This window comes from Lithobates pipiens, unplaced genomic scaffold, assembly GCF_037356315.1.
Source record: "Lithobates pipiens isolate NorthernLeopardFrog02 unplaced genomic scaffold, aLitPip1_a1.2 Scaffold_10, whole genome shotgun sequence".
Classification (NCBI taxonomy): Eukaryota; Metazoa; Chordata; class Amphibia; order Anura; family Ranidae; genus Lithobates; species Lithobates pipiens.
In genome coordinates, this window is record NW_027507686.1 from 126,468,061 (window position 1) to 126,495,705 (window position 27,645).

Consider the following 27,645-nt stretch of genomic DNA (forward strand, 5'->3'; position numbering starts at 1 on the left):
GTATCACATAAGGGATGAGAAGTTCCAAAATACCCATAGGGATCCAATTAGAATGTCTTGGATTGGCTAGGGATGTGTGCTGCAAAAGTGTTCTTCAGGCTAACAGGGAAGTCTGTGTGGTTAGAGGTAGCCGAGTTAGATATATTTTCTTCCAGGCATTTGCTAAAAGCAGTAAAAGTAGATTTGGAGTCCCAACTAGATATTTCTCAATTTCTACCCATAGAGTCTCAGGCCGCGTACACACGGGCGGATTGTCTGCCCAACTAAGTTCGTCAGACAATCCGACAGACAGTCCATTCAACTTTTGAATGAACGGACTTGACCACACACGATGAGCAGACAGTCCGCCGAAAGCTTGCGCGATGACGTGTACGGCACGTACGACGGGACTAGAAATTTGACGTCCAATACACTGCAATGCAATCTTCGGCGTGTAAATCCTTTCTGAGCATGCGCCATACTTAGTCCGTCCAACTTGCCTACACACGAGCGGACTGTCCGCTGAAACCAAGTTTGGACGGACAAAATTACGGAAATTCCGAAAGACTTAGTCCGTCAGACTGTCCGCTGAAAAAGTCCGCTGAAGCCCACACACGAGCGGATTGTCCGCTGAAACACGGTTCAGCGGACTAAGTTGGGCAGACAATCCGCCCGTGTGTACGCGGCCTCAGAGTAGAGATGGAACCAATGTTTTAATTGAGCTAGATGGGTGGTGATGTAATAGTCTTGAAGGTCCACAAGGCTTACACCTCCTACAGTGAATGAGATGCATATGAGAACATCTCGCTCTCTTTGGTTGCCAAATGTAGCATTTGAGCAGAACTGTCAAGGAAAGTATAATTCCAGGCTTAAGGGCAATCAGTTGTGTACGGCAAACAGATTATTTTGAGAAGGATCATCATTTTAAATGTGACTATTCTACCCGCCCAGGATATTTTAAAGGGGAATAAGTGTCTGAGCTCTGTATGGATTTGCTCAATAAAGGGATTACAGTTGGGCTCCAATAGGGATGCTGTGGCGGATGTCAAGACTATACCTAGATAATTTGTGTACACTTACTGTAGGTCCAAAATTTGAGATTTTGTAAAGTTGACCTTGTATTAGAAAAGGGTGCTAAAATGGGTTAGAACCTGATTGGTGGCAGGTAGTGATAGTAGTGATAGAAGCATCTGCAAATAAACTAATGATGTGGGGTGTGGTGCACATGCGGAACCCAGATATAAGAGGGTTTGTATGAATGGCCACCATCATTGTCTCTATCGTTAAGTTAAAAATCGCTGTGGATAGAGGACAACCCTGGCATGTACCATTTGAGATCCCAAATGTCTTGGACAACAAGTCTGAGGTATAGACCTGGGCAGACGGTCCAAGATGGCATATATGATAGAAACCCAAATTTCTCTAGCACTAGTCCCATGTACTGCTAGTGAACTCTATCAAACACCTTCTCTGCATCAATAGAGAGAAGCAGAGAAGGTGTTTGAGTCATCTCCATATGGTGCAGGATATTAATATTAAATCTAGTAGTGTCTGCTGCATGTCTGTTTTTTGTGAAATTCATTTGGTCTGGCTTCACTAAAGTAGGAAAGTAGGAATAATCTCTATCAAGTGGTTCACCAGCAACTTGGCATAGATTTTCACATCCAAGTTTAACAAGGATATTGATTGGAAGTTTGCTGGCACGGTAGGTTCTTTACCTGGTTTGGGAAGCGTAACCACATAAGCTCTCAGCATCTCATTGGGAAACAATCCATCAGACACTGCGTCTTGGAACACAGGCATTCGATAAGGTGAAAGAATTTGTTTAAAGAGTGTATAGTATTCAATAGAGAACCTGCCTGGTCCACGTTTAGTAAGACGTGAATTGTATTTTTTTTTTATCCTTAAAGTTCACTAGTGTTAGGATGTCTCTTATAAAAGCACTGTGAGCATTCCACAGCGTGGAAGACTGTGTCTGGTAAGGTCATTATCTGAAAAAAAATTGAGATGCTAAAGAATAGTGTGTTGGTTGGCAGAGGATTGCAAAATAGAATTATTGCAGCGCCATGCAGAATTGGGAGAGCAGGGGTCCTTCTACTATACTGTAAGGTGATAGAGATGACAGCATGGTCTGACCATGTAATGTCCCCTATTGTGGTGGAGGACACCTACTGTAGCACCCACTTGTCCACAATAAATAGGACAATACAAGAATAGCTGTTGTGCCCGGCGGAATGAAATGTAAAATCCTTCTCATTGGTGTGTTTGCATTGCTAAAACTCATATAAATCTTCCCTGTGTAAAAAGTCAGCCAGGGAAGGCCCCTGATATCTTACCAATGAGGTGGAATCTAGAGTGGGGTGTGGCACCAAAAAAATCAGCAAAGGGTTATTTTTTGTAAACAACAAAATGAAAAAATCTAATGGAGATAAAAGCGGTTATCTACATGACTACATGTCATCTAGTCATAGTTACATTTTTAGATGAGCGTTTTTACCTCCATTACATTGTGAGTTACCATTCCGTTGTCTCCAAATAAATAACACCTTGATGCTACACTTAGGAGGGCGCTGCAATCTTACAAAATGTCTGTGCTATAAATGACTTAAAACTGAATATTATAAAGTCTATCCTTTAATATTACACTAAAGTGAATCTACTGCGACCTCTTGGCCTCTACTGCGGTGCACCTTCATCCACCAAGCGAACACACAAGCTGCTTCCCAGAGCCAGAGGCCTTGCATTAAGACCACACATGCTTGTAAGTATCCCACCAGCAACAAATACACAGGCCGAACAATATTTCTACAATTAGTGCTCCTTAATCCAGCAGCCGAATGGCTACATACATCCGCTAGTCGCTGCTTAGCAAGTCATGACAGCCAGGCTCAGAGTTGAAATATAATAGATAAAACACTCCATAGTGTATTACCCAATACATGTTATTAACATAAATTGCACTTATTGTAAAATGAAGTAAAGGAATCAAGCATCAGATTAGAAAGTTTGTACTGCGATCAGGATTGGCGCTGTGCGCGATAGTGTCACTGCTGAAGGCAGTTGGTTTTGACAGTGACGTCATCGCGCACGGCCTTGTCTGATTACATCTGCCTACCCCTGGTTCTGATCAGTCCCATTAAAAAATACAGAAAAGGACACTGTCCTGTTCAATTTAGGCAGAGCAGATCTGAGTTATCTGGGTATAAGCAGACGGCGGAGTCTGTCTACTCGTGGACACCCATAAAGCAGAGCAGGCTCTGCCCATGTCCGCTCTGCAAATACTGAGCTGACACAGATGTGTCATCCACTAGCTTTGCTCCGATCAGCAGGGGACCAGCTTACAGGTCTCCTGCTGATCGCAGCGGAATCTATCCCATGAGAAAAGGGCAGGGGCGTAACTATAGGGGTCTCAGGAGTCATGACTGTGGCCGGGTCCTGCCCCTCTATATATGGCCAGCAGCAGCATAGGCGGCTAGGAGTACCAGTGCACCGTGCACACGGGTGTCTGGAGGTGGGGGGGGGGGGGGGGTGACTAGCAAAACTCTATGCTGGAATACAGCACTGGCTGCTATTTAGTGCATCCCCCGCAAAACCTGTGTCTTCGGCCGGCTCTTCTGACTCCCCCTCTTCTTCTCCATGCAGCACCGCTCAGTCTGGTGTCTGACTATCCCAGACAGAGTCTCGCCCCCTGAGTCTGGTTCACTGCAATGCTTCTCCTGGGCAAACAAACTTAAACACAGCGATGCAGTGCAACCCTATGAGAGTCGGCTCCCCAGAGGACAAAGCAGGCTTATCTGCCAGCCCCTACTCCTCCCCTCGTCATACGCAAATGATGACAGATCTATCTGGAAGATATGCAGATCGCCCATCCAGAATGCTGGGGGGAGCCCAGGCCACCATGGATCAGTGCATGGCCTGCAGCTTGGTCATGGTGAGTGAGATGACCCTATCCCACACACACCATTGCATACCCCCTTCCATCTCCCCTGGGGAGAGTGACCCCTTCTCCCCTGGGGACAGGGCCTATGTCTCCCCAGAGGACAGGGGCCCCATTTCCCTTGGGGAAGGGGACCCCATCTCCCCTGGGCACATGGCCCCCTTCTCACCTGGAAACAGGGACCCCATCTCACCTGGGGGCAGGAACCCCATCTGCCCTGGGGCAAAGGATCCCATCTCTCCTGGCCTGGGGACAGGAACCCCTTCTCCCCTGGGACCTCATCTTCCTTGGGGACCAGTATTCCACCTTCCCTAAGAACAGGAACCCCATCTATAGACCATGCTGGCTGGCTAGGCTTGCGTCAGCCACCCTAGGGTGCCAGGATGGAAGAGGGGGCAGAACACACAGCGGAAATCTGAATCCCCAGCCATCTGGGGGTGTACCAGCAGGGGTCACTGGACACCGGGGGGGGAGGCACATCAGTACCAGCATGGGGAGGCTGGAGGACAGACTGGGGCTGGCAATACCAGTGTGGGGTGGCTGGAGGATAGGGTGGTACAGCATGGGGTCACTGAAGATGGGGGTGGGTACAGCAGTACCAGCAAGGTGTGCTCTCCAGCCCCTGTGTGCTCTTTCCCGGACCCCCTCGCCGGCTCTGCTAGGTTCCATCATCCGCGCTCCTGTTGGCTGCTGCTGAGGATCTGTCAGGACGGAGAGTGGGAAATGGGCCAGTAAATGTGTAATTGTGTAAAAAATGTGTAATGTACTGGCCCCTTCTTTTTCTGAATTGGGAGTCAGTGATCTGTACTTTTCACTGACTCCATCAGTGGCATATAGTAACCTGCATTTACTTTACTTCAGTTTATGAATGGACAGGAAGCTCTGTACAGAGCTATTCTTGTCCATTCATTCTATGTAGCTGAGGCTGCAGAGAAGGAGATTGGTGGCTGTGTCCTCAGTCTCAGTCTGTTTAGACCTCTGATATCTCACCAAAGTCCCCCAACGGGGCTCCTGAAAAATTGTAAAAAATAATAAAAAAACTCCTGATACCAGTGGCAGAACTACAGGGCTCACAAAGGTGGTACCTGTGACCCTGGAGTTCCGCCACCGGACTCAGAGGGAAGGGCCCTGGCTGGGATTCAGGGGGAACCTTCACGGTTTTTTGCACCATGGCCCTGAAGGTTATAGTCATGCCACTGGAAAGGGGCCAAGTGCTAAAAAGCCAATTTTTTTGTATAAATGCTTATTTTGTTTGTTTGGTGCTAGAATTGTAATGATTGCAGCCTGGCTGAACCCCCAGGGTGCTGGGTGGACTCTCGCTACCCCACCTAAACCCCAAATGGACTTGTGTAACCCATGAGATAGTAAAATTGCTATTACAGAATAGGTAATGGACCAAATGATCAGACAGGGAGTAACTAACTTGCAATTTACTAAACATGTGCTACGTTAGATGCAATATTGCAAATGTAGCACTTAGCCCCGAAGGAGCTGCAGGTTTTTGTTGGGCTTACTGTTACCTCACCTGTCCACTGTATCCGTCTTAGGGGTCCTGTAAGAAGGGTTGGTCAAAGAATAGTGCTCCGACACTTAGTCCTTTTTCTGGATGTTTATTTAACAAAACACACACTTTTGCAATAGAGGGGAAAAGGATAAGGGGGATTCAGGTGCCTTTGTAGTTTTGCGGGTTGAAGGTATTTCCTTGATCCAGAGGACAAACAATTTCCATGGACTGGATCTAACAACCACCGGATAGGCCTCTCTCACTGACCTAGCATTCGATGATATGTTAAATCAAAGTCTCTGCCACAGACTTGATAAGTTTAGCGATCTTGTTGTGTGGTAGACAACCCAGGATGCATCCTCCAACGGAGTCTCCAGGCTTTTCCATGAGGCACTAGCCTTGTTTCTTGGTCCTCTTCCGAAAAAGTCCTCCCCTGGAATCTCCAGTTGCATGGCTTCTGCCCTCAGGCAAGACAGCACAGGGTCATCTCTGGATCAGTAGGCCCCAGAGCCTCTGGGCCTAATTTTCAGTTGCGGAGCCTCAGGCCAGCCAGCCCATTGAATAAGGCGGCACACACCTCAGGCCAGGAGGGCAATGAGGTTGGGAAAAACTAACCCAAAAATATGGCGCCTGTACCTTAAGTACCCTTACCCAGAATGCACAGCGGGTAGACCACTCCCACTGGGCTGTTTATGAGTAAAAGGGGTATCCAATGCATTCAGCCTGTTGCATTTCCAACACTTACCAGTGGTGATAGTGACACCCACGGTCAAGTGGAAATTAGCACAACCCAGCCAAACTGGTACAGAAGCCAGAACTTTAGCATAATTAGTCTGAGCCAAACTGCAGCTTCAGACAAACTTAAATTTATAAAAATACTAGCATTGATATTAAAAATACTACACAAAAAAGGGTTCACAATGGCAAAAACATGAATAAACACCAGAGTAATGAAAGCTGCACAAACAGGAACTCTTCACAGAAAGGTTTTGGGACACAATCAGGATAACATATGCCTGCATAGCATAGTCTACATAAGAATCTATTACAATAAAGAGTCAATATGAGAATCACTACTTCAGTAAAATAGTTCAGAACATAGCTATTTGCACTTATCCTATTAAACAGTGTTGCTCATGCTGCGTACACACCAGACTTTCCATCAGAATAAACTCTGACGGTCTTTCCGCCTGAGTTCTGACAGATTTCCGCTGAAATGGACTTGCCCACACGATCACACCAAAGTCCGTTCATTTAGAATGCAGTGACATATGACAGAACTAGAAAAGGAAGTTCAATAGCCAGTAGCCAATAGCTGGCCTTGCGTCGTTTTGGTCCGTCGGAATAGCAGATGAACAGTTTTCCCGACAGGAATAAATTCCATCGGAAAGATTTAAAACCTGTTCTATTTCTGGGCTCGTCAGAATTTTTGAAAAAAAAAAAAGTCAGCTAAAGCCCACACACAATCGGAATATCCGATGAAATGATTCCATCAGACCTTTTCTGCCGGAAAGTCAGGCCGTGTGTACACGGCATCATAGTAAAGTTCAGGGTTATCTGGTAACACAGGTGAACAGTTGGAGGTTTCCAAGACCCAGGCATAAAGTGCCACCCAGCTAGATACGGAGTACTCTGGTAGCAGTCTGGCAGGGGCTCTCAGTAACTTCTGGAGAAGCAGTGTGCTATTAGTCTCCTGCATTGGTGTCCACATGCTGGTTTTGACAGTGTAGGGCTTTCAACTGGCTGCAGATCTTTTGTCTCGTCAGGTGTGGCCTCTCTAAACTGCATAGAGAGCAAAGCTAAGGAACTTCAGAGCCCATCCAGGAATTCAGGGGGTTGTAGAGTTGAAGATGCCTTTGCCTGCATCTGGGAATAACAAGTAAATAGGCACACTGCAACATTACCTTTACAAACAAGGTAACCCACCACAAGGTTATTTATTTGCTGTTTGTGATAAAAGAGAGCTGGGTAGAATGAGTCATTTATACAGGATAAAAGGAAAGTGGAAGGAAAAATGTTTCAGCTGCAGGATGACTCTATGCATAGAACATAAGGATTAAGTATTAAAACATGTATTGTTTTTCTGATAGTTAATATTAGGAAAATTGTTGAATGAAATGTAGTACAAATTTGTCTTAAGTGTCTTATGTTATTTTTTTCAGGTGTTGGCTACACTGTGATATTAATAGCACTCTATGTGGGCTTCTACTACAATGTCATTATTGCATGGTCATTATACTATCTGGCATCTTCCTTCACCTCTGAGCTTCCTTGGACCACATGTGGGAATGTGTGGAACACTCCAAATTGCACTGACCCAACTCTTCTCAATGCTTCTTTTTTTGGAAATGGAACAAAATACTCAAAGTACAAATTAACTCCAGCTTCACAGTTTTATGAGTAAGTTTCCCTTAATGTTTTTACTGCTTGTCCTTTTTTTGCCATTTAGTAAAGACTTCAAGATAATAAAACTTTACTGCATATCATGTCACCATTCCAAAGCTGGTATAAACAGATGCTGTCTGGCTTTCCTAGGAAAGATACACAGACATATGCATGAAGTGTTGAGTTTTAAATCTCACGGAGTACAATGTGCTTTGCTTAGTAATACAGTAAAATAAATACAATGTTAACCACTTGAAGAGCAGGCCTTTTTTGGAACTTTTTGGTTACAAGTTTAAACTATTATTTTTTCTAGAAAATTACTTAGAACCCCCAAAACATTATATTTTCTTTTTTAGCAGAGACCATAGAGAATAAAATGGTGATGGTTGCAATATTTTATGTCACACAGTATTTGCGCAGCGGTCGTTTAAATGCAATATTTTTGGAAAAAATAAAATTTAATGAATTAAAAAAAAAAAACGCAATAGTTACCCCAATTTTTAGTATAATGTGAAAGATAATGTTATGCCGAGTAAATAGATACTTGCATATCATGCTTTAAAATTGCGCATGCTTGTGGAATGGGGACAAACTATGGTACTTAGGGAAGATAATGAGGAAAGAAGGCTGGGGGTGGACTTTAATGGTACCGTGATCCATGCCCTATCTTTGGTCTAATAAAGAATATAATCTTTTACATATGTATATGGTTTTGTCTGGCTCTACCACACGCACCTAATTTAAAGTCCCCCTCCCCTCTTTTTTGCATAAGCAACCAGGGATGGAGGCGCAATATTCCCTGTTGCGTCTCATTCAAAGTCCCACATATTCCCTTTTTTTCTTTAATGGTACCGTAAAACAGGAAAGGCAATAGATTTTAAGTTTTTATTACAAAAATATATGTAAAAGAGAAAAATATACAATTTTTTTTAAAGCAAAATATAACAATCAAAGAATATTTGCTCTATAGTAACATATTGCGGCATCTTATTACAGTATTACCATCTATGTATTGCTTGCTCTACATGTTTTGTGGATCAGGTCTACTGCTTCTTCAGGAGCTTTATAGTACATATACAGATATGCAATGTTTTATAGAGCGAATATCATATGACTATGAATAAAGGGAAAAACATACATTAATCATATAAAATATCTCAAATTTCATATAAATTAAGATAGAAATGAAGATACATTATATATTTTTTGTAGGAACCCTATGGGTGAAGCTTTTACCACAAAGTTCTGCAGTGCAGGCGGCCCAAAGGTGTATGGCCCGTCCTGGAGGGCCTGAGAGTCTCTCACACAGAATATAGCACCAATATTGGTCTAACTAAAAAACAGGGAATTTAATCAGAATCACAAGGTACTAAATAACTAAGTGTTCATACCAAAACATTGGCTAAATCCCAGTAAGGTGATTCTCTATCACAGTGGTCATCAACCCTGTCCTCAGGGCCCACTAACAGAACAGGTTTTATGTATTACTTTGGGGAGATGCAGACTAGAATACTACAATCACTGAGCAGCAAATTATATCACCTGTGATGTATTTCAGTTATCTTGCAAACCTGGCCTGTTAGTGAGCCCTGAGGACAGGGTTGATGACCACTGCTCTATCAGATTTTGGAAAGTCTGTAGAGAAGTGTACATAAAAATGGATAAATGGGTAACTATCTAATCCCAAAAAGACTCAGTTCATAATTTGTAAAAAATGGGAGAGTGTACCCCTATATGCTGTACCTTGTGCAGTGGGTAGGTCTCATCAGTATGTATACACATAAGCGAATTAGTGTATGCAAACGTTTTTTTAAATATCTAAAGCCAAAAAGGAGAAAACGAATATATGTATACTGTTGTATCTATCGTAGACTGGTTCCATATGTCTAGTATAGATAGAGATGTATTACCTTGCAAAAGGCTAACAATTGGTGCTGCATAAATGAGATGCAAGGGAATTCAAGGGAATGCAAGGGAGAGTTCGGATACAGTTGGGATACAAGAGTCACTTATAGTTACAAGAGGCACTGGTAAATAAAGCCTAACTTCGGGTCTCACTCTTGGTGATACAGCCTGATTTGCACCAGAGAAGCTGTGACATACAGCCCCACTATTTATATGTATCTGTGTGCTGGCTCCTGCCCAGCAATGCCCACAATGCCACAAGAGTGGCATCTGATGTACCCGGACCCAGGGTGCGCATGCGTCAGATCAGTGCAAACCCGGTGCCTCAAAACAGCTTCCACACGCTGTGGGCGGGGTCCGCAAGTGTGGAGCTATACAGGCAGCAAGACAAGGAACATGTGATGAGCACGTTCCGTCCACCTCAAAGGCTGGTGTCCTATCAAATATGGTCCCCCATCAGATAGTGTCCGCTGTGTACTGCGCATGCGCAGTACACAGCACACACAGATTCCGAAAATAGCCGAGGATGAACGGCGCCTGCACCGTGAGTCCAGGTTCTTTCCCCACCATCCAAGTGGACATAGAGTTAGAATAAAAAGAGCAGAGCGCCACGAGGCCGAGCCCGAAGCGTGGCGAGTGAAGCTCGCTCGTGAGGGGCCCTCTAATTTTGACAACCCTGTGTCCGCTTGGATGAGGGGGCTAACACCTCCACTCACGGCGCAGGCGCTGTTCATCTTCGGAGATTTTCAGAAGCTTCGTCTGACCCGTACTGCACATGCGCAGTACGGGGCGGACACTATATGATGGCAGGACACTATCTGCCAGAACACCGTAAAAAAACCCGCCAGGGAAAAAAAAAAGACCTGGTTGCCCCACAAACCAACACCCTATGGGCAAGAATTCTAGGCCAACATGATGGATGAAGGCAAGCCTCGGGTCGGATGTCGGCCAGAAAGGCCCCCTAGTGGATCAAGATGGAATGGTGCTCCAAAGAAACTTGCAAATGGGGGAAGAAATCCACACTAACATAAGAATTCTACAGCAGACCACATTGATTAAAACATAGAACAAGACAATGATAACATACATCAAATTGAGTACATGAAATGCATATTATCAATGCTGCGCAATAGTGTCTGTATAGTTACTAGCTTAAGTCTAAAATTTTCACATCATTAATGGAAGAAAAGAAAAGAAGAGGGAAGGAAAGGAGAAAAAATGAGAGACAGATACAGAAAATAAAGGAAGATGAAAAAATAGAAAAAGAGAAGGTTGCAGCCTGCATGGGACAACACAGAAATTCCTTGAATATTATGGGAAAGGTTTATATGAGTCGATCTCATTGAGGCTGGGGGGAGTCATGGCATTGAGGCGCTCTATCCAGAGAGTCTCACGTTCTAGCATTTCTCAAATTTAGAGACCAAAAAATACGTAAGAGACACGCCAGAATTAATCTTTAAACCAGCCACTACCCTAAAAGAACAACTTACTGCCAGTCACTATATACCACACATGAGTGGACCGACTTCAATGAGGTCCACTCATGTAAACTTTTCCTATAATATTCATGGAATTTCTGTGTTGTCCCATGCAGACTAGAACCTTCTCTGGTTCTGTTTTTTTCATCTTCCTTTATATTCTGTCTCTGTCTCTTATTCTTTCTCCTTTCCTTCCCTCTTCTTTTCTTCTCTTCCATTAATGATGTGAAAAATCTAGATTTAAGCTAGTAACTGTATAGGCAGCATTGGTAATATGCATTTTATGTACTCAATTTGACGTAGGTTAGCATTGTTTTGTTTTATGTTTTAATCAATATGGTCTGCTGGAGAAGCCCTATGTGAGTGTGGATTTCTTCTCCTATAGGATCTATTTGCACATTCCTTTGGAGCACAGTACCATCTTTATCCACTAGGGGGCCTTTTGTGGGTTTGCTGGGCAGGAGCCAGAATACAGAGACATATAAATAGAGGGGCTGTATGTCACAGCCTCTCTGGTGCAAATCAGGCTGTATCCCCAGTAGTGAGACCCTAAGGCAGGCTTTATTTACCAGCACCTCTTTTAACTATAAGTGACTCTTGTATCCTAACTCTTCTATGGAAGGCCTCATGAATCTTTCAATCTTCATTTTACTGTAGTGGGGTTTCCTTTTGCTTACATCAACACAGACTGATGTAACTGTACATCTCCTTTGCATCTCATTTATGCAGCACCAATTTTTAGCCTTTTGCAAGGTAAGACATCTCTCGCTATACTGGACATATGGAACCAAGCAACCTCAACCAGCATCTTTCAGTAGCTGAGCCATCATCTGCTACTATGTTGCAAGTTCAAAGAAGCCTTTAATACATCCCGGTCAACACAGTCTCCTCGCTAAGCAAGGTGAATGGCCTGCGAGAAGGTGTGACAGCAATGCGCTTCGCTGGCTTTTGCTGGCTCAGTTAGCGTAGCTTCTTCTCGGACGCTGAATATGAACTGCACTCTTTTGCATGCCGACGTTGATTTTTTATATTTATACACATTGTTATCAATTGTTACTATTAGAGAAAAGGAAATTGCCAAACATACCATCTACCTCATCCCCATCCCCCACCCTCCTTGCTTGTTCTAATCTTTTGGTTAACCACTTAGTGACTGATTGGATTATAGAACAATTGTTCTTTTAGTATCTACTGTATATTGCATCTGTGTATTAATTAATTGTGTTTCCAATTGATTACAGCAACCTGTCCGGACCTGTGTTATGTGTTGGTTTTGTGTATATGTTTTATGTATGTCTCGTGAGTCTTACTCGTCTGCAGTAATTTAAGTTATGTTTGATCATGCGGGTAGTTTCTCCATTATGAATTGCACTTTTTTTTATTTATATTAATTCTAAATTTATTAAAATTGATTGTTTAAAATATTTCAAATTGAACTATTTATTGTTGCCAATAGTAACTTCTTTGTGGTCCGATTCTGTCGGATTATGCCTCCCTTTTTTGTCTATTTGGTATGAACATTTGTCGTTATTTAGTACCTTGTGATTAACCATTCAGATGAGAAATCTTATTCTGACTAAATTCCCTATTTTTTAATCATATCAATATTGGTGCTATATTCTGTGTGAGACTCTCCCAGGCCCTCCGGGAGAGGCCAGCCTCCTTTGGGCCACCTGCACTGCAGCACTTTGTGGTAAGAGCTTCACCCATAGGATTCCTACTACAGATATATAATGCATCTTCATTTCTGTCTTAATTTATATGAAGTTTGAGATGTATTATATTATTAATGTATGTTTTTCCCTTTATTCATAGTCATATGATAATTGCTCTATAAAGCATTGCATATGTGTATATGTACTATAAAGCTCCTGAAGAAGCGGTAGACCTCATCTGCGAAACATATAGAGCAAGCAATACATAGATGGTAGTTCTTTGATTGTCATATTTTGTTTTAAAAAAAATATTTTTTGTATATTTCAATTAACCACTTTCAGACCGGACCATTTTGCTGGTAAATGACCAGAGGTCTTTTTACAATTTGGCACTGCGCTGCTTTAACTGGTAATTGCGCGGTCATGCAATGTTGTACCCAAACAAAATTTGCGTCCTTTTCTTCCCACAAATAGAGCTTTCTTTTGATGGTATTTGATTACATCTGCGATTTTTATTTTTTGCGATATAAACGTAAAAATACCGCAAATTTTGAAAAAAAATGATATTTTCTACTTTTTGTTATTAGAAAAATCCAATAAACTCAATTTTAGTCATACATTTGGGCCAAAATGTATTCAGCCACATGTCTTTGGTAAAAAAAAAGTCAATAATTGTATATTTATTGGTTTGCGCAAAAGTTGTCACATCTACAAACTAAGGTACGTTTTCTGGAAATTACGCAGCTTTTAGTTTACGACTGCCTATCTCATTTCTTGAGGTGCTAAAATGGCAGGGCAGTACAAAACCCCCCCAAATGACCCCATTTTGGAAAGTAGACCCCCTAAGGAAATTGATAAGTGGCATGTTGAGCCCATTGAATATTTTATTTTATTGCCTCAAGCGATTGAATAATGACAAAAAAAAAATTTTTTTTTTTTTTTACACAAAGTTGTCACTAAATGATATATTGCTCACACATGCTATGGGCATATGTGAAATGACACCCCAAAATAAATTCTGCTGCTTCTCCTGAGTACGGGGATACCACATATGTGGGACTTTTTGGGAGCCTAGCCGCGTACGGGGCCCCGAAAACCAAGCACCGCCTTCAGGCTTTCTAAGGGCGTAAATTTTTGATTTCACTTCTCACTACCTATTACAGTTTTGAAGGCCATAAAATGCCAAGATGGCACAAAACCCCCACAAATGACCCCATTTTAGAAAGTAGACACCTCAAGCTATTTGCTGAGAGGCATTTTGAGTCCATGGAATATTTTATATTTTGCCACAAGTTGCGGGAAAATTACAAACTTTAATTTTTTTTTTTTTTTTTTCACAAAGTTGTCACTAAATGATATATTGCTCACACATGCTATGGGCATATGTGAAATGACACCCCAAAATAAATTCTGCTGCTTCTCCTGAGTACGGGGATACCACATATGTGGGACTTTTTGGGAGCCTAGCCGCGTACGGGGCCCCCCGAAAACCAAGAACCGCCTTCAGGTTTTCTAAGGGCGTAAATATTTGATTTCACTTCTCACTGCCTATTACAGTTTTGAAGGCCATAAAATGCCAAGATGGCACAAAACCCCCACAAATGACCCCATTTTAGAAAGTAGACACCCCAAGCTATTTGCTGAGAGGCATGTTGAGTCCATGGAATATTTTATATTTTGCCACAAGTTGCGGGAAAATTACAAACTTTTTTTTTTTTTTTTTTCACAAAGTTGTCACTAAATGATATATTGCTCACGCATGCCATGGGCATATGTGAAATGACACCCCAAAATAAATTCTGCTGCTTCTCCTGAGTACGGGGATACCACATATGTGGGACTTTTTGGGAGCCTAGCCGCGTACGGGGCCCCGAAAACCAAGCACCGCCTTCAGGCTTTCTAAGGGCGTTACAGTTTTGAAGGCCATAAAATGCCAAGATGGCACAAACCCCCCCCAAATGACCCCATTTTGGAAAGTAGACACCCCTAAATTTAGGGGTACACTAGTGAGACTAGGTAATAAATGGCGGGTGCCCTGAAACTATAAAAAAATAATTAACCAACCAGCGTCACCTGTAACAGTTATATGGTGATCACTGGTAAAAGGGTTAACTAGGGGGCAATCAGGGGGCTTTATGCGGTAGTATATGGGGGTCCCTGGCGCTATAAAAAGCTGCGGCGAACCTAAATACCTACCTGCCTAACTAGCGTCACCTGTGACACTAATACAGCGATCAGAAAAACGATCACTTATTAGGCTGGGTTCACACTGGAGCGATGCGGGAACGCCACAAATCCGCGGCGGGTTCCCGCATCGCATGCCTCCCGGCGGCAGTTCACACTGCCCTATGCGAACTGCTGGGAGTGTCAGTGAAATGTTAATGACACCCCCAGATCAGTTCGCATATCGCAGTGCGATCTGCAAACTCGGATCGCATGGTGTGAACACCCATGCGATCCGATTCTGCTGCGGACCAAAAAAAGGGTCCCGTGCGAGTTTGCGGCGGGTGCGACACGAATTCAGCCATACTATCTGTATGGCTGAACTCGAATCGCACAGAGATCGGATGTGATTTGCACTGCAGTGCGGTGCGAATCACATCCGTTCTCATAAACCGCTGCAATGTGAACCCAGCCTTAGTGACACTGGCGACGGGGGGTGATCACGGGGTTAAACCTTTATTGGGGGGGTTAGGGGGGTACCTTAGAACTAAAGGGGGCTAACCTTAACTGCCCTAACAGTTATTACAGTCACAAATGACACCCGCCGGGTGATCAGGGGGTTAAACCTTTATTAGGTAATAAATGGCGGGTGCCCTGAAACTATAAAAAAAATAACTAACCAACCAGCGTCACCTGTAACAGTTATATGGTGATCACTGGTGAAAGGGTTAACTAGGGGGCAATCAGGGGGCTTTATGCGGTAGTATATGGGGGTCCCTGGCGCTATAAAAAGCTGCGGCGAACCTAAATACCTACCTGCCTAACTAGCGTCACCTGTGACACTAATACAGCGATCAGAAAAACGATCGCTTATTTCACACTGCCCTATGCGAACTGCTGGGAGTGTCAGTGAAATGTTAATGACACCCCCAGATCAGTTCGCATATCGCAGTGCGATCTGCAAACTCGGATCGCATGGTGTGAACACCCATGCGATCCGATTCTGCTGCGGGCCAAAAAAAGGGTCCCGTGCGAATTTGCGGCGGGTGCGGCGGGTGCGATGCGAATTCAGCCATACTATCTGTATGGCTGAACTCGAATCGCACAGAGATCGGATGTGATTTGCACTGCAGTGCGGTGCGAATCACATTCGTTCTCATAAACCGCTGCAATGTGAACCCAGCCTTAGTGACACTGGCGACGGGGGGTGATCACGGGGTTAAACCTTTATTGGGGGGGTTAGGGGGGTACATTAGAACTAAAGGGGGCTAACCCTAACTGCCCTAACAGTTATTACAGTCACAAATGACACCAATGCAAAAAAAAAAATAAAAATGACATTGGTGTCACTGTGACTGGGGGGCAGGGGTAATTGGGGGGGTGATCGGGGGGGTGTGAGTGTGCCTGGCATGTTCTACTGTGTAGTGTCGTGTTGGTGCAACTCACCGATCCTCTCTCCTCGGTGTCGGAATGAAAAATACCGACACGGAGGAGAGATTACATCACTTCCTCTCCTGTGTTTACATTACAGGAGAGGAAGTGATGTCACGGAGGATTTTCATTCGTCGGGAGCGATCGCGAGGGGGTGGCCATGAATGAATGGCCGTCCCCTCATCCGGGATCGCTCCCGAACGAATACCGACCGCCGCAGGCACCGGGCGGGGGCCTGATCGGGCCCCCGACCCGCGGGCAGGCAAGGACGTACATGTAAGCTCTTATGCCTGCCCGTGCCATTCTGTCGACGTACATCGTCGTGCGTCGGTCGGGAAGTGGTTAAAGTCCACCCCCCAGCCTCCTTTCTTCATACTCTACCATATTTTTTGGGATGAAGGTACCATACTTTAATAAATGAACGAATCAAGGACCCACCCAGCGGAGATGACGCTTGCAGAGCAGCCTTGTATGTCAAGCCAGGGACCAAGCAGGCCAGTGGGGGTGAAGCTTGAGAGGTATCCGGAGTGCCAAGCCAGGGACCCAGTAAAGAAAAGGAGGTGGTGCTTCAGGAAGATACCAACATGAAGATTGGAGGAGCACAAGGGATCCAGTGGCAGGGAATCAGTGGGTCTAGTGAGACACCGGGAGCTCAGTGCATTGAAGAATTACAAGGAGTGATTGAAGTGAAAGTGAAGGAACTGTTAAACCTTGTTTTTGGAACTGTTGATGTATATATATATATTCTGATTATATACACATCTAGTTAAAAGCAGAAAGCTATATGGATGGATATATATATATATATATATATATATATATATATATATATATATATATATATATATATATGCAGTATATAATTAAAATATATATATATTTAAACACAATGATTTGTATATTTAAACAATTTCTACATATGGGATATTTCTAAATCAGATTAATACATATACCTAACGATATTATTACTATGCCAGCAAACAAGAAAAATCACGACTTGCCTCTATTTGATGACATATAATACATGAAGTTATAATCTTATATACTGTTAGATATATGCAGAGATGGTACGATTCTCAATAAAATATTGTCCTAAACATATAACAAAAATGTAATAATTCCTTTTAGGCATATTATGGACCATGGAGGTGGTACATCAATATTTATGATAATATTCATAGTGGGATCTTTCTTATATAGTGTCCATAAGTGTCAATATATAACTGAATTCCTAAATGGTTCAGCTTTGTCTGTTTACCAACTCTTATGCCACGTACACACAGTCAGACTTTCCGATGGCAAATGTGTGATCGGAGCTTATTGTCGGAAATTCCGACCGCGTGTAGGCCCCATCGTACAGTTTCCATTGGAATTTCCGTCACACAAAATTTGAGATCTAGTTCACAAATTTTCCGACAACAAAATTCATTTGCGTAAATTCCGATCTTGTGTACACAATTCCGACGCACAAAGTGCCACGCATGCTCAAAATAAATTACGAGACGGAATCGAACGTTCTAGTAAAACTAGTGTTCGTAATGGAGATAGCACATTCGTCACGCTGCAGATTTTGAAATCTTTTAATGCAGCACATTCTCTTCTTCTTTATAATGCTAGAAGAATGAAGTTGTTTTGCTGTTCATATTCACACAGAGTTCTCACAAACTGATTTCTTTATAATTTCTTGTGATCTCATGAATAATATAATTTTTTTTTTTCATCAGATCGCCATAATACTTTTTTTTTGTTTTGTTTTTTATCAAAATCTGCATTTTTTTTTCTAGTGCTCTTCATAATATTATTTCTCGTTTTGTGTGTCAAGTTATCACATCACCATTATTATCTTGTATTGTTTTACCTACAGGAGGTTGGTTGGTGTCCCTTGTTAATTTGACATTGTATTTTTGAAATGTACCTGCCTACTCACAAACAAACTGTCCTTTTTGAAGTAAAACACATAGGCAAGTATTTGTGAAAAATAAATATTCATTTATTATGGTAATAAAGTAAATGATATGGATAGGTATCAATGTCAATGGAAGGCACCACCATCCCTGAATAGTGTATAGATCTAGGAGGGTAATTTGGTGGGACTTTCAGGGTGCCAAATATACAAAGGAGAGATACAATAACACTTATAAAAAGTTGTAACAAAATTTGTTCAACAACAAACAAACATTTTAAAACCAGGAATAATGGCTATAGCAAACATTGCGCAGATACAAATACACATCTAGTGAGAGGATAGATCAGGGTCTTTCAGCAATTGTGTCCCAACATGTTTCACCCGCTGGGGCTTCCTCAGGGGATATTTGTTGAAAGACAAAAATAGATGTGTCAATACATAGAACAAAAGTACAGTTATGAACATACAGAGCAGTAACAATATTCATAAAAGTATGTAGCATGACCGTTCATATCCATTAGCCACCATTAGCCATTAGTGGGTAGCTAATGAATATGCCTTATTGTATCTCTCCTTTGTATATTTGGCACCCTGAAAGTCCCATCAAATTACCCTCCTAGATCTATCCATTTATTATGGGTCATAACACAATAAAGAGGAAGGCAACACTGGAGAAACTGGTGAAATTTGCAAAACCTTTGTACCCCAGGGAACACATCAATTATTCAAAATTGGTGGCCTGAAGAGTCCATATAATAGTGAGCACAATCCGGTCCAGGACTGCAAGAGATCAGGAACAGCAACAGATGACATCTATGTCCCCAGGCTGTGGTCATACAACAGTCTGCATCTTTTGCCAGACCAGACTGAACTCAGGCCATCACTCTCTTGTCTTTCTTACACGCTTCCTTTCAGGCCATGGCTCTGGTGTTGGAGTTGTGGCAAGAGGTGGAGGAAGAGGAGGAGGGCTAGGAGGAGGAAGAGGAGGACCATGGTTCAACCCACAAATGTTGCTTTGGCTTGTGATTTCACCCCTCAACCCCTTATTTAGGGCTTGCAAGATCAATTCCTCACATAAGAGGCATTGGCCCTCCTCCATTTCCAGCATTTTGCCGGCTGTCATGTAGGCATAGTCCTCTTGAACTCTGGGGGGGGGGGGGTTCTGAGGGCCGCAGTAACCTTCAGAAATAGGCCAATTGTTACTTCCTTCGGGTTACTCCTCTTCTTGGCACTTTTTTGTGGAAACCCAAGGGGAGTGACCTGCGATTCAGGCAGGCTACTGGGCCCAGCCACCTCCTGGCTGCCACTTTCCATGGCCTCCTCCTGTCTGCGGCTTTCCTGTGTATGAAAAAGGGACATCGTTTTAGTTTTTGGTTCATCAATCACACACAATTTTCAGCTCATGACTGTTGCAAATTTAATTTAATATATAGAAAATACTATTATTCTGACCCCAGCATTTTTCATTCTTGTCACAATTATTTGTGACCACTGTCTATTGATATGTAAAACACTTTGGGAAATCAGAAATTAGTTATCAAAACTAACATACCGTATATTTAACATCATTAATTTGACAACCAGAAATATTTTGAAGAATGCTATACCTGACTCAAACTGGGCTCCTCCACATGTTGCTGCCTGGAGGGCCCAGGTTGGTCGTCGAAGCCTCAGATGGGGGGGAAGGAAACCTTGAAGGAAGACTGGAGAGTGCTGTCCTGGGTTCGGTCTGGCCTGGTAGAAAATGCAGTCTGTCATAGTACCACAGCCTGGGTACATAAATGTCATCTGCTGCAGCTCCTGATCTCAGGGAATCCTGGACCTTTCTGAGCTCCCTAATATAAATGCCCCTCATGCCACCAATTAGGGCCTTCAAATAGGGGAAGTCTGCTGTGGGGATCACCAGCTTCACAAATTCCAGCAATTGATCCAGCATTGCCTTCTTCTTTGGGTTATTGTTATAAAAGGGGTGGTTTACCTGCCACAGACAGGGCCGCTCCCTGTACATGTCAATGAATATGAGGATAAAGTCCTCATTGTTGAATAGATTAATTTTCTCTGCAAGTCACAACACAAGACAAACCCTAATATCAGGCAAAACTCTTCTAATCTTGACCCAATATAGGCCTCAATCTATAAGCAGTATAAGTCACTGATGCACCAACTTAAAATTGTACCTTGGTTATAACGATCATCACTTCCGTTCATCCCCCGCTCACAGATCATATGTACGACTCACGCGTGTTCCACTTTATATACACTGCACATGCGTGAAACCCCGCCCACCCTGATATTCTTTCTAGTCTATTCCCCTCCCTTGTCTTTCGGCGCAGTGGGAGAGCACATGGAGGAGAGACAACAGCTACATGCAGAGGAGAGCAGCAAAGACAAAAGGCCGGAGCCCCAAACCTCACGATCCCGGAGGAGATTGAAGGCCTCAATTATGGCCTTTATAGAGATGGTGGACATCTTCAAGAGGGCCGACTATGATGGGAATTATGGACCTTACCCAAACCCAAATGTGAGAAAGGCCAAGGTCATGCTTAAAGTTGTGAAGAGTCTGCACAGGAATTTTGAGGTACGGCAATCCAAAGATCAATTGAGGAAACGATGGTCAGACCTCAAATTGAGGGAGCACGATCAGTACAGAAGAATCAAAAGAGTGCTGCAAAAAAGTAAGTATTTTGTTGTGTGTTCCTATTCTTCTTCTTAACGTTCGTGTTGCTCCATGTGCTTTTCTTTACTGTTGAACATTTTAAAATGGCAACTTTCATGTTCATGGGAACAGTAATCAGTCGTAAGAAACATTGTTTGTTAGCCCAATTATAAGATGTTTTAGGCAGATACAGGTTAACTACATTTGTTCATGCCTATTTGTATTAAAATAAGTTTGTTGTCTAGATGGGTTTGTAATGAGAATGAAATGCAAACTTGATTCAGTGTAAGGAGAGGACACTCAGCAGCTGTTTACACATCTGGACGCAGGAGCACTAGTGTGGGACACCAGAATCAAACTTTTTAGGGTGTCCCACACATGTGCTCCAGTGGGTACTTGGGGTCTCTCCATGTGTGAAACTTGTCCAAAAAGAGAAGTATTCCAGCTTTGGAAAGGAAATAAAAATGTCTTCAGCTTGGTACTTTAACATAGGGTGGCACTATGAAAGTACCAGTAGTGGGGTGCCATCGTCCTGAAATTGACTTAATTGAAAAATGACATAAAAGAGATGGACTTTATAGGCACCCAAATAAGAAGACCTAAAAAGATGTTTTTCTTATTTTATTAAAAATAGATATAAAAAAGAAAAGTTGAAATATAGTTATTATAATAACATATAAGATACAGTTAGTTTAATAGTATACCCTGTACATAAAGACATTGACATCACATAGTAACCATATTCATAATCATAAGTCAGGAGCGGTCCCTAGAGCACTGCCTGACATGGTTATCAGATGAGTTGTGTGTCTGAGTCTACATCCAGGTGTATCAGAAATTTCCAGTTTCATAATAGAAATGGCCGTAAAGTTAGGCAGGTGATCCCATCAGTTTCTTATAGGCAAAGGTAGGGGTAATAAAGGACCCATCCAAAATTATAATGCCTTGTCAATAAAAAGAACGTGTCACGACAATTGCAATTGTCATTTTCATCTGAATGGTGATGACTTGATGCTGTGTGGTAACATGTTCGTTTTATTGACAAGGCATTATAATTTTGGATGGGTCCTTTATTACCCCTACCTTTGCCTATAAGAAACTGACGGGATCACCTGCCTACCTTTAAGGCCATTTCTATTATGAAACTTTTTTGAAGCTCAACCCTTGCTTTTTGAAGCTATATTATTATATACTTCTATGCTGAGAGTCCTGTGCAGTGGTATTTATTGTGCATTATTAGCCTCCTACTATCATGAAAATTGCTGCTCCTGAGGAAGCGTGATTCACGCGCAACATGTCGAGCCTCTGAATTTATATTTCTGATACACCCGGATGTAGCCTCGGACACACAACTCATCTGATACCCATATCAGGCAGTGCTTTAGGGACCGCTCCTGACTTATGATAAATGAATATGGTTACTATGAGATGTTAATGTCTATATGTACAGGGTATACTATTAAACAAACTGTATCTTATATGTTATTATAATAACTATATTTTAACTTTTCTTTTTTATACCTATTTTTAATAAAATGAGAAAAACATCTTTTTAGGTCTTCTTATTTGGGTGCCTATAAAGTCCATCTCTTTTATGTCATTTTTCAATTGGAACTCTGCTAAAACAGACAATTATACAACACTTCCAAGCAATGTTTCATATTCCTATTTCTGCCCTCCAATATCTCTGTGCTAAGTATACCTTTTTTTATTCATATAGGGGAGAAATGACAGAGGACATCTGCGGACACCAGGGACCCCCCACCTCCGAAAGAAGGGTAAGTTACCAAAATGCAAGCAGAGGTTGAGGAGGGAGATGTTTTGGAAGTGGGTGAAATTGTCACCACAACAGGTGAGAGTCTGATACCACAGTTTCAAGTAAGATATCTGTTCCTGCATATTTATAATACATGGTGTGTTTTTTTTTAGGTGATGTGGATGTTGTTGAAGAAGAATGTAAATTCACAAGTGAAAGTGCCCAGATCCTCATCGGGGAGAGAATGGGGTGCAATCTCGATTTAGAAAATCTGCCTATCTGCCATCAGGGGATATCAATGTACGCGTTTTGTGGGTGCAACCCCTTCCTCGCAACTAAAGTAGCTGAGAGGAAGTGGTTGCACCCTCAAAACACGTCCATTGATCCCCCATAATGGGAGCTAGCACATGTTGACATTAGGCATGGGATCAGGAGAGAAATCCCCAGTTTGAATCCCAATTTGTGTGCATCTTCAAAATGTGGCTTTTACAGGGGTGACATCACCCATCTGATGAAGGCAATATCAATACAGTTTTGACATACTAATGTCTGATATTGTTGTGTATGTTATGTTTTGAAGCATGTTGTTTAACCAAAAAAGGCTATTTCTAATTAATGTGACAAAAATAATGTTATACACCAAAGATGTTGGTTTGTTCAAAAACCCTTTTCTAAACACACATGTGAATGTGAATGTGCTTTGAATAAAAAGTTTTCCTGTCACAAAGCATGATAGCATACATGAATGGGATAGGCTCCGCCTCTCGCCCAATCAGGACTGGTTATACTATATTTAAATAAGTCGCCTCCCCCTAGGCAGTATATTCTTTTTTTTTCCTCAAACGCTCAACTGATTATAACTACTTTTATTTTTGCTCTCACCTGCCAGATTCATCTGGCCAGCCGCACAGGTTCAGCCTCTTTCCTGTGACGAAGCCCCTCTGTTCGGTTATAAAGTTTCCATAGGAGGGAGACCCCCCCCGGTACAGATACTGGGGGGCTGGGATACTGGTCTCTGGATGCAAGTAAAACAGTTCTGTCTTGTGGTTAGTTTAGACTGATCCAGTCTCTCCTCCCTGGTGAGTTGTGGCTCCACACACACATTTTGTTGTTAGTTTGGCTTTGGATATGTTGGTTTCCCTTGCAAAGATGCTGGAAGTTTTTTTTTTGTCTGGTCAGGGCTGCCCCTTCCAAGATGGCTCCTTGTCTGTTTCCTGTGGCTGGATGTGGCTTTCAGTCAACAGGGAGCAGTGAGATGATATTGGGGTAACTTCTGGCCCTCTGTAGCAGTGGCCGGGAGCTCTGCCTGGGAATGGATTGGTGTCCACCTGTCAGGTTTGGAGCCTCTCCCACCCCCCCCCCCCCTTAAGCTGGCCATATACCATACAATTTTCTTATTCGATTTCCGTTAGATTTACCTTCAACTGTATAGTATAAGGGCCTGTCTGATTGCACACAAATTAAAAGTGTTTAGATTTGACCTCATATTATATGGTTTTGGTAAATCTAAAGGAAATCTATAGAAGAAAATTGTATAATGTATGGCTAGCATTAGAGTCAAGGAAGGGTGTTGCACAGAACAGGTACTCTTTCCATAGGCTGTCATGGTGTGTCTGAATCATTATGCTGTTAATATACAAGCTGCCAAAGTAGATTAAACTGCTGTGTATAGTTCTGTCTGTTTCATTTGCTTCACAGGTTTTGTTTGTCTGTCTGTAGGACTACTAATGCATTGCTGCAAAGTTGAGTCTCTCTATTAACTCAGCAATGCCTAGCTTTGCAGGTTTTTGGATCACTGTAGCAATGCTCTAATGCTTGGATTCACTGTTTTTAACCTTTACAGGGCAGTTGCCTAGTGTAGGTGATCCTGCCAGGTATATTAACCCTTCATTGCGCTGCTTATATGACAAAATAATGATTCATTGATGATTCATGGATGCCACTGCTATGCATTGTGTTGCTGCTATGTGTTGTAAGGTCTGCGTTTAGGTGCAATGTGTTTAATGATTGCTATGCATTAACCTATTTGTTATGTCTAAATGCAGTGTAACCACTATGGAGGCAGCAGGCTGTTCATCCTACTATTCTGTGGGGTAGGTCAAGCTCTATGTCGTATCCCACTGATGACATATATCTCTTCTAAGTCAATTGGAATATGATTTAAGATGGAATCCGAGAATAATCCTTTAGGCTAGTCACCTAGGCTCAGAACAAAGAGTTGGTGGCAAGGCGTGAGAAGAGCTAGAGAAAAGATTACAAGATCCATGATCGTCTTTAATCACCTAAGCTCAAGTCTGCTCCTCTCGATTAGCAGCAAAGTTCTTTTTCACTCAAATGTGCCCAGTAGGTGTTATATTGCAGAAATTTAATGCAAATTTGGGCAGGAGACTCTTGATTAGTGGAGCCTGTGCAGCACATGTCTTTGTGTTGTGAACTGTCTGCAACAAAATCTTGGGACAACAACGGAAGATTCCAGGTGTCCTGGCGAGTTGCACTTTGTGCAGTAAGGAAGTCAATAGAATTTCTTCCCGCTCTTTCAACTCCTCTAATTCCCACTATGGTTCTTTAGCGCAATCAAGGCTTTAAACAAATGTTACCAAATCCTGTCCAATGGGAACAATCGGTCCATTGTGGTCAGTCGGAAAGCAGATTCAAGCAAGATGTGTAACAAAGGATCAAGATCCAAAACGTCATATGGAGTCATTGAGAACAATCACTCAAAAACTATCAGATAAAACCGCTCTCTAGATCTAGCTGATGGGTACATGTGCACTTTGCTATAGCCAGGCTTCTGAGAATTTCACTGCGGGCACGTTTAGCAACCATTGACCTTTCCACATTTTCCAGAACATTGCTTCCAGTAGTGGCAGTCTTGCAGAAGCAAGGGATTCAGGTTCCTTATGTGGACAACAGATGCGGGTGGCTCAACATCCTCCAGGTCTTGACAAACCCTGATTCAGAGGGAAGGCCAATTAATCTCATTATAATAATGACATTTTAGACGTTCATGAGAATACTGTAGAGTTGCCCACACAAGGGGGTGACAGTATTAGGACTTATGTGGAGGCAAGTCCTAGCTCTATCCCATCTGTTTGTATCCCATGGTCTCAAATGGTCAAGAATAAGAACTTCATAAATTGGCATTATAAGGTAATGAAAGATTTTGCTTCCTATTCCTGAGAAGATTACCCCACATATGAGACTAGTCCCATCGATGGTGGCTAAGGATAGTTAAGCTTATCAACTTTCATAAACTTCCAGACTTAACAATCATTAAAGTCTATTCACCTCCTCGGTGACCTAGCTCAAGTCAATGACATAGGCCAGTGGAAGACGAAGTGTCTAACAGCAGGGGTACAGTGATTCCCAAGTGGGGAAGTCATTTGGGTAACACAGCCTAGGAGGCCTCAGGTATGCTTTAAACAGACGGCTATAGGTAATCTCCTATTGTCATGGCAAGAGGCATCTCCTCCTATTCAGGTTTGCCAACAGTAAAACCTGTCTCATCTCATCGCTCTGTGTTCTAGAGTCTCAGAACTTCCTGTCAGATACAGTCAAATACAAAGCCTTGGATGTCAAGGGTTGCCAATAGGAAGAATGTTCCCCTTAAAAGGGTGCTCAGAATGCCACCCTTAGAGTCAGCTAAAAATATATTTTGTGTCATGCTGCTGGCTTCAAAAGGTAGTTCATCAGCCACAGCTCAAGGAACCCCTAGCAACCTCTGGAGGAACTCCAGTTGTCCACGGAACCCTGCTTGAGAATGGCTACCCTATACCAACAAGCAGTTAAATGATTCTCAACCTGTCAGTAAACTCAATGGTCAGGAATGTAAGTCATTCCTGCAAGAGGAGCTTCCCAGAAGTGGAAGCAGTGAATCTACTAACATGCAGCTGGGTCAGCAGGTTAGCCTGTATAGCCACCAGACTTGTGATCTCTAAGCTCTTCATCAGGATCATAGTGCATGGTTGGGCAGGTTGAAAAGGTCACAAGTCTGTCTAGTTCAACCAGGATCCGTAGTCATACAGCTGGGATAAGAGCAACGACCTGGTCCCTTACAGGCCATGGTGTCCTCAAAGTACAGTCTTTGGCCCAAGTTCCTCCTATTTTAGTTTTCCTGACATCTCAGACCTTGCACAGCAGAGCCAAGCCAAGTGTATCCAAATTCAGTCATGTTACATCTAGCAAATGGCAGACCAAGAATGGCTCATTGCAGAATCTCACCTTCATTGTTTGAAACCTGGTGGAAGCCGGGGGAGCCTGTGGTAAAATCCCAGGTATACCAGAACATGGAAAATCTTGCAGAATTTCAGGATTAATCCTCTGCTCCCGACTGCAGCTAGGGTCATTCTTCTGAACAGGACTACCTCAATAGGTTCAGTGACACCAAAGTAGTATTTCTTAAGGATATCACATCTTTGAGAACGCTTTCAGAGATCAAAGCGTCAAGCAGTAAACTACCTTATTGCTACCATAATCAAACAAAATGGCTCTGGCTCTGGTTTTTATTCACCAGCACCAGACGAAGGTCTGCATCTTTCCTTCTGGGTCAAGACATTACCCTTCCAGCATGTCAAAACTAAAATGTCAAGTGTCACCACAAGCTGGAGTAATGGACTCTATGTGGAAGAAATACATGGAAGGGGTCCTTCTCTAGAAGGTCAGACAGTGGCCTCTTCAGGTCTGGCAGTATTAGAAGAAGACTTGCACTGTCCGCTAAGACAATAGCATTATCTCAGGTTACAGTAGCTTAAGGGGCTTATAGAAGGAACATAAAGTCATCAATCTAATGCAGAGCTCACTTTATCAGATGGATGTGCTCATGGGCAAAATTCAGAGGTCCAGAATGTTATGGAATACCAACCAGGTTCATATACTACAAACCATTTTTTG

At 42.7% G+C, this 27,645-nt stretch overlaps 1 protein-coding gene across 1 annotated transcript in view; it reads left to right on the forward strand.

Annotated features, from left to right (window-relative positions):
• SLC6A2 (solute carrier family 6 member 2) overlaps positions 1-27,645 on the forward strand; it is a 698,054-nt gene that overhangs the window by 112,684 nt on the left and 557,725 nt on the right. Inside the window, exon 4 of the mRNA XM_077458093.1 lies at positions 7,583-7,820. Within this exon, the coding sequence (XP_077314219.1) occupies positions 7,583-7,820 (238 nt within the window). The remainder of the gene's footprint in view (positions 1-7,582; positions 7,821-27,645) is intronic.